The following is a 14,697-nucleotide window of genomic DNA, read 5'->3' as shown; positions in this document are numbered from 1 at the left end:
ATTGCTATTAGAAACAAAGGAATATTGAATAAAGTGTCATTGTTTATTTTTGGCCAGTGTACATATATTAATTAAAGCATTTGTATACTCAGCAGATCTGTATGGGAGTAGAAAATGGCTTCTGTGCCTCTGAATACACCTAAATAGGCAATCCACAAACATGGGTGCACTCACTCAATAAGAAAATACAGTACTACAGCTGCATAAGATTCACAAATTGATCTCTCAGCAAAGATTCACTGCTAACAACAACAATAGATGTGTTTCAGCACCTATTTGATGGGAAGGTATTCACTGAAGAATCCCATTTTTCATACTTCATGCAACTTTTCGCATTTCACTAAAAGAAACAGGTTGCACGGCCTTCTATTGCCATCGGGACTGCACAGTGTATATAATCACCAGAGAAGGGAACATTTCTCGAAACGAATAAATATACACAAAGTAAAATAAAATATAAACTCAAGGATTTATTTATAACAATAATAAACAAAATTTATTCAAAACACAGAAGTTAACGTTAATTGGTGTTTCTGCAAACCAGAAACTTTAAATTTATTGCATCTCTTGCAGGGGGTAAACAGCAACCATGATACACTGCTCTTAGTGATCTCACAGTAAATAAGATTTTTTTTCAGTGGTACATATATTTTAAAAATATAACATATCATGTTACAGATTGTAACGAGTATCATATTTTTATACAAAATGTTCTGAACATCTACTTAATCCTTGTCCATTGTGCGCCATATTAGCAAACGCATTGATTGGACATTGAAATTGTCAACCAACCGTAAACTGAATTTACAGTCTTCTTCCTCGAACACTTTCTTCTCTGCCTTGTGAGGTTGGAAACCTCTTTCAATCTTCACTCCTCTAATTCTTGCAGAAATTTGATATCCCACTCCGGGGCGACAAAATACACGCATGGTTTTCTTTTTCTCTTCATTTTCCCAACCATACTGTACAATGTTTGAAGGCAGATAAATTGGTGTCAGGAAGACATCGTCGAAGAGCAGTTTTTGTCCACACACAATTATTTCCAGCCAAATATCTGAAATGATTAATGACCCACTCAGTACATCAAACACAAGTGAAACAGTGGTATCTTCCTCTAAACTGATTAATGTATTTAAAGAGCTTTCCTGATTATGTGAATCCTTTCCAGTATCCATTAAGCAACCTTCTTCTAATGTAATTAGGTAACAAATAATGATACCTAAAAACCTGGCTTTCCTTGGAGACTCCTCTTCACTTCCAATTTGGGTGTGACTCCCAATTGAAGTGTGGCGTTTCTTTTTTTTGCCCATGAAAGGGCCAATTTCGTCCAATGTGAACAACTTCGTTTCTAAAACATCAGAAAGTTCTTTCTCTGTCATTTGATGAAATCTGATATGGACAAAGACATCTTCCAAAAGTTCACGTAATTTGTCTTCTCTTGGATAAACACCATTTTTCATAAGATTGCTCTTACCCCATTCATGAATAGCATCAAATAAGCAATATTCTGACTGGATATTCAATGTACCTCTACTCATTATAATCTGCACTGTGTCTTTTGCACAGTCCAGGAAATCAGCGGACTTTATGACCTTCTCTGTTTCTTCACTAAACAGAAGCACACACTTGATGATCAAAAGATGTAAATCCATTAGTCTGGCAAATTCGTAAACTTTACACACACACTGGTTGTCTGCTGTGGCATTCTTTAACAAATATTCTTCGCACATCCATTTAAGGACTGGAATTAGATATTTTTCTGCAGCATAAAACACTTCCATCGCTCTGTCCACTGACTCAATTGAAGCTTCATCTGTGTACAGGTACCTGAAAGAAATATCAGCGTCACTGATTGGGAAATAACATATGCTCAAATCAATAACAAGAAAATTTCATTAATAAGAAAGAAAGAAAGACAACTTTAAGACAAAATTGAGACAAAATCCTAAAAGTGAACAAATGCACTGAGCTAGCTTACCACTAATATTTGCATTGGTCAAAATATTTAAGTTAAGACACCTTGAATAATTAGAAGGCTTCAGACGAAGGTTGTTTGATTATTTTCGTCTGTTGTATTACAGTAACATCTTGTAAATACAAACTCAGTTTATATGAAGCACATACTGTTCCCCTGCGAAAGAATAGGCTTTTCTATGTACATACATTTGTTTATCACAAAATTCAGTTAATGCGTATTACAAAGTTAGTTTTCATTCCATGAGAAATAAATATTGTTATTTTATATGTTTAAGTAAACAAAGACTCACTGTTCTGTTATGCTGCAATTCAGATAGCAATGCAAAACTATGCCCAGTTGTGATTGGTAAGTTTTCCAAGCCAAGATATTTTAAAAAAGTTACCCAATTTCCCTACGAGTATGTGGCCAATAGAAGTGCTTGGCTCATGGGCAAAATTTTTCAGTCTTGGTTATCAAAAGTGAACAGAAGAACAGCTTCAGAAAAAAAATTAACATCATTCTGCAGAGACAATGTTTTTACTTCCCATTACCACCACTTTTATGCAGCCACTGGGTCGAGGCATTATATACAACCACAAGAGAGCATATAGAGCCTTCCTGATAAGGTACCTCAACATAGGAGGGAGGGAACAATTTTCAGCCAAATTGCAATGTCTTGGATGCTATCTGCAATCTTGTTATTGCTTGCATCAAGTGTAATAATCAACTACTTCAGAAAGAGTGAATATCACTCTTTCTGAATATCTCTGGAGAGGATGTCATCAAAAAACATGGCCCAGCAGACGAATGTGATAGAAACATGGAAGAATTCAAAGGAGCATATGGATTTAGTTGGTGAATCTGAAGTTTCTGAAGTTGGATGATGTTGCTAAAACAGCAACACCAACACCAGAAGCACTGCTCAGCACCAAGCAAAATGATGTTTTTGTTATGAATATAAGAAGAACCAGCAACAGCAAAAGGAAGAAGCGCACACACTACCATCTAAAAAACATGCCCAAAATGCATCGAGCATAATAGAAAATGTGTTGGCCTGCAGTAACATTGATAAAAAAAAACTATTGCATTAATAATTTATTTACTAAGAGAAACCTTTTTAGTTTTATAGCTCTGAGGAGTGGCCACTGAGTTATATTGCTATAATCCTTATTATATGGTAGCATAACAAGGATTATTTTATTTTTTTTTTATGAAACCCCAAACACGAGAGGTATTATAACCTATAGTACTTAGTACCGTGCTTGGTTGGAGGTTGAGAAGACGAAAGAAGAAATATTTGTTGACATTAGACTTGAACTTCTGTAGACTGTAATCAGTTAATCCAAGGGTGTTTAACCTGTATCTCATTCCTTTATATTGCAACCTAATGCCATGTAGGCAGCCCTGTTACATGGCTGCTTACATTGGCAGCTATGTAACTGGCATAAACGTGTTACAAAATATAATTTCGCATCAACTTTTGAGAATATCAGTTTATAATACCTTCCTCAGTACTTAACAAAAATTATGATCATATAATAAGAATGTTAATAGTATTATATAATAATGTTAGATTTTTGTATTTATTAAATACAAGAAAATTAAACAGTACATATAAATGATATCTATTTCGAAAAATCAAATATCTAACGGATGAGAGAATGTGAATGCTATTTAATGAGAAATTGTTCTTGCAAACCTGTTTTCTGTGAGAGTTTATATAACCTTCAGCATTTTATCTGTTTTGGTTCCTAGCCTAAAAAGGTCAGATGCCCCAAAACCTTCAAAGGCCTGAGTATACATATTTTTAACAAGTTCTGCATTCAGATTAGAGGTAAAACAAATTTACTTTCTATCAAAAGTATTGGTTTGAATTGTTTACAGTAAGACCAAACAAACTGAAGTCATGAGGTGCCACTGTCCTATAAACTACTTGTGTTGTGTGGTAGGTTTGCATCAGGCACACTTGGGGATGCCATTACTTCAAAGTGTCACTGTAGGTGCCAATTTTGATTTTTGGTAAATAATGTTTTTTTTTTTGTTTTTTTTTTATTCTGCTTCAACATTATCAATATATCATCTTTTCTGAATGGTTTGAAGTACTTATTGTATGTAACCTTTCATTTTTAATAAAAATGAAAAAAAATGTACACCTAAAATGCAGACAAATCTATTAGTCCTGTCCATTTTCCAGTTAAAAAGACCATAAAATTTCAAACAGGTACATGTACTTCTTATGTATACAAATACTTCTAAAAATTTAGAAACATGTACATATTAGATACTTTTCTCCACTTCAGTTTTAAATTTTTTTCAACATTTCAAATTTGGCACAGTTACGGCACACTAAATCTGAAAAGTCCACTTCTCGCTTCCTGCAGGCTACCGCCACTTTGAGCGAATATCATGTTATTGATTCTTTTCTTTAAATTAGGTTGTCTGTTTCCTTTTCTCTTAATAATTATTTACTAAGAGAAACCTTTTTAGTTTTATAGCTCTGAGGAGTGGCCACTGAGTTATTTGCTATTATCCTTATTATACGGTAGCATAACAAGGATTCATCATCATCAGCCATTTTCAATCCACTGCAGGATGAAGGCCTCTCCAGCAACTTTCCAGTTCCTTCTGTTTTGAGCACTGGCCATCCATTTACTACTCAAAAACTCATGAATTTCATCTATCCATCTCCGCCTTTGTCTTCCAGGTTTTCTTCTAGCTCCTCTTGGGTACCATTCTGTTATTTTCTTAGTCCATCTGTCATCATGTCTTCGAGCTATGTGTCCTGCCCAAGACCATTTTAGTTCTTTAGTTTTGATAAGAATGTCCTTTACTTGAGTTTGCTGCCTAATCCATGTGTTTCTCTTCTTATCTAACAGTCTGATTCCCAATATAATTCGTTCCATTCTTCGCTGTGTAGTTCTTAGCTTCTCTTCCATTCTTTTGGTGAGTGCCCAAGTTTCACTTCCATAAGTCATGGTGGGGAGTATACATTGATTCATTATTTTACGTTTCAGACAAACTGGGATATTGCTCTTCAGTATGTGACTATATTTCCTGAATGCTATCCATCCAAAATTTATTCTTCTCTTGACTTCCAGCCATTTATCATTATTACAGCTAATAACTAGTCCCAGATAAGTATATGACTCCACCTTTTCAATTACTGCTCCTTCAATCATTATTTCCCTTTCCGTGGCATACTTGTTCATCATTACTTTTGTTTTAGCCATATTCATCTTTAGTCCAAAATCCTTACTAACTGTGCATAACTGATTAAGATTTTCCTCTAATTCTATGGGATCATGGCTTATGACCACAATGTCATCTGCAAATCGTAAATGGTTTAGGTACTCTCCGTTCACATTGACTCCTTTCTGCGACCAGTCTAATCTTCTGAAAGCTTCCTCAAGGGCAGCAGTAAACAGCTTCGGAGATATTGTGTCTCCTTGTCGAACTCCTTTCTCGATTTTAAATTTCCTACTGTCTTTGTCTAGTCTAATAAAGGATGTAGCACTCTCATATATTCTTCAAAATCATAATATATGGAGTATCTATGCCTTGTCTTTCCAGTGCCCGAAACATTGCCTTATGCTGTATGGAGTCAAACGCCTTTTCATAATCCACAAATGCCAGGCATAATGGTGTTTTATATTCATTTGCTTTCTCCATTAGCTGTGATATTACGTGAAGGTGATCCATAGTTGAGAATCCTGTCCTAAAGCCAGCTTGCTCTTTCGGTTGATTCTCATCAAGTATTCTTTCTAATCTGTTAGTAATGACCCTTGTGAACAACTTGTAGATGTGGAATAACAAGCTGATTGGTCTATAATTTCCAATTTCTGATTTATTTCCTTTCTTATGCAGCAAAACTATGATTGCATTATTCCACTGCTTAGGCGTCACACCTTTTCTAATGCACTTTGTGAAGAGCCTTGCCAGTTTTTGTGTTATGTCTCTTCCTCCCAATTTTAACAACTCTACAGTAACTTCTTCTTCCCCCGGGGCTTTCCGATTCTTCAATGCATGTTCTACCTCATCAGGAAGAATATCGGGTATGTCGTATGTGTTGCTACTTTGCAATCCATCTTCCCCACTGCTGGTATCATTCCCTCACTCCTTGTATAATTCTCTATAGTAGTCTTCTGCTATTTGAATTATGCCTTCTCTGCTGTTTATAAGTACACCATCGCTATTCTTCAGTTTCAGTATCATTTGTCTTTCTGTATTACTGCTCATGGCTGCTGATTTAAATCCTTTGTTTTCCCTTAATGCTTGTTCTACTTTTCTTGTGTTAAATCTTCTTATGTCCTCTCTGAGTCTCTTTCTAATGGCTTTGCATAACTCAGTATACTCAATTTTCTCCCTGTCAGTGTTTTTCTTGCTCTTCATTTGTCGTCTTTGGTTCATCATGACAAGTGTTTCTTGACTAATTTTTTCTTCTTTGGATTTCTGTTTCCCTATAGGTTTCTTGGGCTTTATCACTTTCAGAAAGTTGTAATATTCCTCATCGATATCTTGGTCCTGAGCAGTCTGCAGAAGCTCAAACTTGTTCTTAAGTTCCAGTACATACTGCTTTTTCTCCTCCTCTGTTATTTCAAAGACCTTTGTATTATTTACTCGAGTCAGTTTTTTCCTTTCCTTTCCTACATCTATATCAAGTGTACATCTTACCATTCTGTGATCACTTCCAACATTTACCTTATTCAGGATGGTAACATCATTCAGAGTATATCTTCTGTTAGTGAGGATGAAGTCGATTTCATTAGTTGTTAATCCATTTGGACTCTTCCATGTCCACTTTCTGTTCACCCTTTTCTTGAAAAAAGGGTTCATTACTGACATTCCTTGAGATTCTGCAAATTCCACAAGTCTTTCACCTCTTTTATTTCACCAATTCCAAAATTTCCTATAGTTCCTCTTTCTGCGCTGTTTTGCCTTTTTCCAACCTTAGCATTGAAGTCCCCCATAATAATAGTGTAGTGGGTTTTCTGCTCATCTAGAAGACTCTCAATTTCAGTGTACATTTCTTCAACCTCTTCATCATCATGGCTCGATGTTGGTGCATAAATCATTATAATCTTTAGCTTGTACCTCTTAGAAATCTTGAGTATTAGTCTTGACACCCGTGGTGATGTACTTTTGAATTCCAAAATGTTGTCTTTAAAATCTTTATGGACCAGAAACCCAACTCCACCTTCACTCCTTTCACTGTTTCCATTGGTGTACAGCAGATTTCCACTTGATAAATTTATAAGTGATTCATTTCTTCTTCTTGTTTCAGCCAAACCTATGATATTCCAATTCACATTTTCTAATTCCTTTTCCAGCTCTAATATCCTGTCTTCACCGATGAGTGATCGTACGTTATAACAGGCCAAGTTCAATTTCCGTGCATGGCAGCCTGGTCGTACCCAGAGATTCTTAGCACCCTCTGCTTCCACTCTGATCCTCTCGCTGCCGTAAGAGGGAGAAAGAAAGCTGCTGGGGACTGAGGGCCATTTGTATTGTTGTGCTCTCATTGCTGGAGGGTTTGGTCTTTTCCTCTTCACGCTGACCAGGCGTCTTGAAGAGAACCACTCTACACGTTCTTTGCCACCTAAGTGACGTAACAGGGCTTACCATCGAGAAGGTGTGCATGAGTGGATTTTAGGGAGGCAGGCCAACCGGACTTCTCCTAAATCTTCTGTAATAGAGAGATATTGGATCCATCAGTGTTTTAGGCTGAGTGTCTGATAACACACAGGATACCTGTTCCCCTCTAAGCCCCATAACAAGGATTATAGCACTATAACTCAGAGATCCTACTATATTTCAGGTGGCCAGGCATTTCTGTGAAAGAAAACTTGTTTGCAAGCTGTCTTTAGTCTTATAATGGGGGATTTTAATTTCCCAGATATTGACTGGAATTTGTGGGTTGGTCACTCACACATTAGCAAGGCTTTTGTGGACTTATTGGATGATTTGTTTTCTACATCAGCATGTTCGTACATGCTGATGTAGAAAACGTGATCATGTAGAAAACATCAGCACATTTTCTACATCATCAGTAATACTCTTGATCTGATTATCAGTAGTGATTCTTCATGCACTAAGAATCTGCAGATAAAAGGAACCACTAGGTGGCAGTGATAAGTGTGCTGAAGTGGGATTTACTCAGAGAGGTAACTACCATCAGGGGTAAAGGGAAGGGTTATTGCTTTCGTAAAGGCGACTAGGATGGACTGACACAGTATTTAAATTCTATACAGTGGGACCAACTGATGATGTTACCAACAGCAAATTCAAAATGGGAAGCATTCAAAGAAACCCCCTGGGGCTCACATCTGGTGAGTATGGGCTTGGCAAACCCAGGGTCCTGAGCTGGATATCATCATTCTTCTCTTTCTTGGTGATTCCTTTCTACCTCTCTCTCTCTCTCTCTCTCTCTCTCTCTCTCTCTCTGTAACTTGGGAATTTTTTTTTTTTTTTTGGCTGGTGCAGCATAAGCCTCAGGCTTCCTTGTACCATATGGCCATTAATAATAATAAAAAGATAATAATAATAATTTATCTTGGAAGCTACTAGGCTTTACATACCAACTAAGAAATATTGTTCAAGGTTTAGGCCTAAATGGAGGTCAGATGAAATAATGAGACATAACAGAGAAGAAAATGCATGGGATACATATAAATTAACATGCGACACAGAAGCTTATGATAGATACAAGTTGATATGTAACCAAGTTACAAAGGAGGTTAGGCAGGCAAAGGCAGATTACAATAAATCTTTGGCAAGGGATGCAAAGAAAAACAGCAAAGAATCCTTTACTTATGTAAATTCTAGAAGGAAGGGGATAAATCAGATTGGTCCACTTGATATTGATGGGTCAACTGTTGATGATTCTGCTCAGGTAGCTAACAAACTAAATGAATATTTTGCATCGACATTCACACATGAGGAGTTATTCAGCGAGGGGAATGCCAAGGGTGTATTCAACTCTAGCACAGTAAGCTACAGAATATTGAAATAACTGGGAGTAAAGTGGAGGAGAAATTGTTGAAGATAAACACAAGAAAGGCATGGGATGGATGGGATCTATCCAGTTGTATTAAAGGAAGCAGCAAAGGAAGTAAGCAAACCCTTAGACATAATTATGAGAGCTTCCTTGGACTCAGGGGAGGTACAAAAGTGACCCCAATTCACAAAGGAGGATCAAAGGCTGACACAAGTAATTATAAATTGTGAGTTTAACTTCTGTTCCAGGAAAATTAATGAGGCACTGGTTAAAGAAGCACTGCAGGATCATCTAGACAAGACTTCAGTTATAGCTCAGACACAGCATGGTTTTGTTAAGGGGAAGTCTTGCCTGACCAATTTGATTGGATACTATGATGCAGTCACAAAAGGACTGGATACAGGGAATAACTTTGATATTATATACTTGGATCTTAGAAAGGCTTTTGATACTGTTGCACATGGAAGACTGCTGAACAAATTGGAACAGTGTGGCATTGGAGGCAAATTGCTGCTATGGATAAAGGGGTGGTTGAGGGGGAGAAGACAGAGAGTGGTAATCAATGGACACTGCTCATCGTGGACTAATGTTATTAGTCGAGTCCATCAGGGTTCGGTGTTGGATCCATTATTTTCTGTATTTATAAATGATATTGATGATGGTATATCAAGCTTAGGAAGTAAGCAAAGTTACCAAGTTTGCAGATGATACAAAGGTTGGCAGGGTTATCAAAGACACTACTGATACCATGCTGCTGTTGCAACAGGATCTGGAAAGGTTGAGCAGATGGGCTGATAGTTGGCAAATGAAGTTTAACATTGACAAATGTAAAGTACTACATATGGGAAACAGCAACCTCAGAGTAACATTTCAACTCTGTGGTACTACACTGACAGTGGTAGAGAATGAAAAAGACCTGGGGGTAATTGTGCAGGCAGATATGAAGTTCTCTGAGTAGTGCAGACAGGCTACAAGAGTAGCTCATGGTGTCTTGTCAATGATATACAGGAATTTTTCTAGCAGGGATAAGGAGGTGATTATTACCTTGTATAAGCAATGGTCAAGCCACACCTTGAGTACTGTATACAGGCTAAAGTTTTGCAAATTACAGTGTTTGGAGACTAGGCACCGGCAAGGTGATCTGATAGAGGTGTATAAAGCCTTGAATGGTTTGAGCATGCTCAATGCTGATGGGATTCTTCCTCTTGCTCAGAATAATCACCTGAGAAGGCATAAATCCAAATTGAGGAAAGGCAGATGTAGGATAGACGTGCAGAAATTTGCCTTTAGTCAGTGGGTGGTTGGTTGGTGGAAGAGACTTCCATCCCTTGTTGTGGAAGTTGATAGCCTAAATAAATTTAAGGCTCAGCTGGACCAGTATTTCAAACAAACAGAGGAGTGAAGTGTTTTTTTTTTTTTTTGGCTGATGCTGCATAAGCTTGCTTTCTTGCATCATATGCCTCTACTAATGCTAAAGACTGTAAATATACATTTTTGGGGTTAGTTTTGATATACATGATCTAGTGGTAGGTTGTGGTGTTTTAAAGTTCTGTTTTGATCTTGTGAAAACTCGTGACATGGAGCAAAAACGATGTGCATGCATTAATTCGCTAAACATTTTTTGCTATGTTTGTGGACAATTTACAGTGAAGTCACAACACCGATCAATCACAGACAGGGTGAAACAAGTTTATTATTTTGGTTGCCACGGTGATCATGATAAAAGGTGGACACCACATACGTGCTGTACAATGTGCTATATAAATCTGACTGGATGAAGGGGAACAATTCTAAAATGCCTTTTACTGTTACAATGATCTGGTGAGAACCAACAAATCATCTCAAAGATTTATTTTTGTCTCAGAAATAACAAGGGACTTTCAAGGAAAAATAGAGTTAAAATAAAATACTCCAACTTTCTGTCACACACACTGAAACTTTCTATTCCTTTTTCCTAGTTGTAAAGAAATCACTATTCCAGAAGAGCAAGAGTCACTAGAGCCCATAACTACCCCCTCAAAATCTGCCGATCCTAGTTACAATCCTGAAAATGACAAAACTCCACACTTAATTGAGCAAGTGAACCTAAATGATTTGGTTAAGGATTTAAATCTCTCAAAGCAACAGGCTGACCTATTAAGAATTAAGTTGCAACAGTAGAATTTTCTGGCAAAAACTAAGAGAATTTCTATGATTTGATCAATCCATTCTTTGCAGACAAAGAGAACCTCCATTTGTGAGTTATTATCAAATGGAGGTTCTCTTTGTGTCTGCAAAGATGTAAACGGATTGATGGATGAACTAGGGTTTGAACACAATCTTGAAGAATGGAGATTATTCGTTGATTCTTCAAAACTCAGTTTAAAAGCAGTTTTTCTACAAAATGGTAAATCAAACCATCGGTCCCAGTGACTCATTCGGTGGCTATGAAAGAAATCTATGATAGCATGTCATTGATATTAATGCCTTAATCTATAAGAAATATTGTTGGAAAATCTGCAGTGATTTAAAAGTAAATCTCTTTGTTGCTTGGACCACAGGGTGATTTTACTAAGTATTGTTGTCTCCTGTGTTTATGGGAAAGTTGAGCGGTGGAACATCATTATAATGCGAAAGAAAGGCCCATCAGAGAAGAATACGTTCCCAGGAAACTTAACATAAAATGCATGCCTTTAGTGAAACCTGATATGGTGTTTCTCCTGCCTTTGCATATAAGTTGGGTCTCATGAAAAATTTTGTAAAAGCTGTGGACAAAAGTATTGAAGGTTTTGAGTACTTTAAAAGCCATTTTCAAAAAATTAGTGATGTAAAGTTGGAGGGTGTATTCGTAGGCCCACAAATTAGACAGCTTTTAAAAGACGTTTTTAAAGGATGAAATCTTTGAAACTGAACTTAATGCCACTAAATTAGCCATGTGGAAATCCTTCAGAGCTGTTGTTAGCAGGTAACTATAAAGAGTTGATAGAATTGTTGCATTACTATCAAAAGTTAGGATTCTGAACGTTGCTGAAGATACTTCTTACATTTGCACTTGGACTTCTTTCTGGACAACTTGAGATCTCTCAGTGAGGAGCAGGGGGGAATGATTCCACCAAGCTATCTATACTATGGAGCAGAGGTATCAAAGAAGATGGGATTCAGCAATGATGGGCGACTATTGCTGGTTTCTGATAAGGGAGGACCATTCTGCTCATAAGAGGAAAAAAAAAAAAAAAAAAAACTGTAAATAGTATAATTTCCTATTTCTGCCTCCACTTTTGGGGGTTAGTTTCTTACTTAAATCCAAACAGATGTTTATAAAGTTTAAATATATTATTTTTTATCCATTTGAAATGTTTACTGGTCGTCATTTCTGTTTCGAGCAATTAATTTACAAGAAAAGTGGTCAAGTGCATTTAAATAAGTAAAAATTCACTTATATAACTAAGAGATGTAAGTGAATAAGAGATATAAGAGATAACTAAGAGAAGCATGAAAATGCTTCTCTTAGTTATCTTATAAATAAAATAAAATCTTTAACAAGTGTGTTATTCCTATTACTCTATTGTTAGACAAAGCCTTTGTTTTTATTATTTTGTTAATTTAAATTAATTTATATTTTATTTATTTTTTATATTATTATTTATTATTCTTAGATATACGTATTGGCAAAATAAAAAATAAAAAAACACGGTAAAATTTTGACACTTTTGGGCAATCTCATTACTGAAAATTTAGGCCCTTTGAACTTTGTATTAACGAGATTCTACTGTATAGCAATACAATAAGTCCAAAATGTATGATCAACTCACGTGATCATAATCTGGAATGCCTCGGGTGTAACATCAGGAACCAAAATATCACCTTCTTCCTTCAAGGACCCGTAGAACATCGCTTCAAATACGGGACTACCGATGGAAAGTATGCACTTGTGGGCATGTATTCTTTTCTGACTTTCTCTTTCACCAACTACGAAAGTAGCATCAGATAAATCGAAATCTCTTGACAAGTTCCAAAGCCTTGCTTTCACTGTTGCCATGATTACCTACAAAATAGGAAAAACGCATTTTCAATGAAAGAATCTTCAATCCTTTTAAGATCTTAAAATAATTCTAATTAAATTATGCTTATTTATAGTACATGCTCCACGTGGCTTGTTTTTAATCTCCTCTCCAACGAAAACAGAAGTTAGGTGTAATTTCATTTGAATTAAAGTTTGTACACTGTACAAACCAAAACCTGTTGCTGTACGCTGTTTATAGAGTGTACAGCAACAAAACAAGTAAAAAGCTTGAACATTTAAAGTAGTTCTACTAATACAATTCACAGGGTGTCCGAAAAGTCTGGCTACTCCGCATTACGCAATTGGAGTCCGTCATTGGTTCGATGACATGTTTCCTGGATTGGGAGGAAAGGACCGGTGGAGTGGGCACAACGATCACCTGACATTAACTCGCTGGACTTTGCATTTTGAGGATTCCCGAAGGCAGCGTAGACTTTTGGTTCCAGACTTTCCGGACACCCTGTAGTACAGGCATGTCAAACATGCGGCCCTTTGCAAGCACACCTGCGGCCCGCACAAAGGACACTGCAGCGAAAAATGAGAATTACAGTATTTTTGCACAACGGTGAATGTAAAGATATGTTTAATTTTCAACAAAAGCATTGCCACGCCAAAAGAGTACAACTTGAAAAGACATTATGAAACGAACCATCGATCTTACGATAAATATGAAAGCCCAATGCTCAAAAGCATTGGGCTTTCATATTTATGCTGAAAGCTCAAAACTCGAGGAATTGAAGGCTAACGTGAGACAGCAACAGATTTGTTTTACGAAAATTGAGAAAGGGAATGTCGCTTCCGTTACTGCAAGCTATGAACTCAGCCGAATGATCGCCATGAGTGGGAAATCTTACAGTGAAGGAGATTTCGTAAAGCAATGCCTTGTAAAAACGGCTCAAATTGTGTGTCCTGAGAAAGCACACTTATTCAAAGATATTTCATTAACCAGGAACACTGTTGCTGAACCAAATGTCAAGTGATTTGAAACAACAGTTGAAGGCCACATCATCAAGATTTGAACATTTTTCTATTGCTATTGATGAGACCGTTGACATCACTGGAATAGCACAGCTTGGGGTTTTCATCAGGGCTTCTGACAGTGAATTTAATATTTATGAAGAACTGATTGAACTGAACCCCATGTAAGACACTACAACAAGCCAGGACATCTTTGAGAAAGTCGAGCAGGTTCTGCCTGACTATGTTTTGTATTTGAGTAAACTTGCATGCTTATCTACCGATGGTGCTGCGAATATGGTTGGCAGACATAATGGTGTTGCTGCCATGTTACGAACAAAAATAGAAAACTCGCCTCCATCACTGGCACATTTTCACTGCATTATTCATCTGCAAAATTTCTGTTCAAAGATTTTAAAATTGGATCATGTGCTTAGTTTGGTCACAAAGACAGTGAACTATATCAGAGGCCGTGCTCTTAACCACCGTCAATTCAGCCAGTTGTTGGAAGATATGGATAAGTTTACCGATGTTCCATTCTACACAGAATGTCCGCTGGTTGTCATTTCACAAAGTACTGAAAAGATTTTATTTGTGGAGACAAGAAATAATTATGTTTTTGGAGATGAAAGGTCAAAACACGGATGAAATAAAATATGAAAGTTGGCTCCAGGATCTGGCTTTTGCTGTGGACATTACTGCACAATTAAATGATCTTAATTTGAAATTACAAGGTAAAAACAAACT

At 36.7% G+C, this 14,697-nt stretch overlaps 1 protein-coding gene across 1 annotated transcript; it reads right to left on the bottom strand.

The window, feature by feature from the left end:
- Positions 1 to 577: 577 nt before the first annotated feature.
- Positions 578 to 12,975, bottom strand: LOC150079981 (BTB/POZ domain-containing protein 6-like). The gene is made up of 2 exons (XM_090383443.1): positions 12,743 to 12,975; positions 578 to 1,827 (listed from the first exon to the last, which is right to left on the bottom strand). The coding sequence occupies exons 1-2, from the start codon at positions 12,967 to 12,969 to the stop codon at positions 726 to 728; spliced, it is 1,329 nt and encodes a 442-aa protein (XP_090239569.1). The 5' UTR covers positions 12,970 to 12,975; the 3' UTR covers positions 578 to 725.
- Between the last annotated feature and the right edge of the window lie 1,722 nt (positions 12,976 to 14,697).

This window comes from Mastigoproctus giganteus, chromosome 10 (genome assembly GCF_048544385.1).
Source record: "Mastigoproctus giganteus isolate SK-2022 chromosome 10, ASM4854438v1, whole genome shotgun sequence".
Lineage (NCBI taxonomy): Eukaryota > Metazoa > Arthropoda > Arachnida > Uropygi > Thelyphonidae > Mastigoproctus > Mastigoproctus giganteus.
Note: the sequence above shows the minus strand (reverse complement) of the source record. Positions and strands in the feature narration are given on the sequence as shown.

Bases quoted from the DNA above. Each gene is read 5' to 3' on its own strand.
- LOC150079981 (XM_090383443.1), bottom strand. From the start codon at position 12,969: ATGGCAACAGTGAAAGCAAGGCTTTGGAACTTGTCAAGAGATTTCGAT. The intron at 1,828-12,742 runs GTGAGTTGATCA...TATTTCTTTCAG, and splicing joins GCATTCCAGATTATGATCAC to GTACCTGTACACAGATGAAG.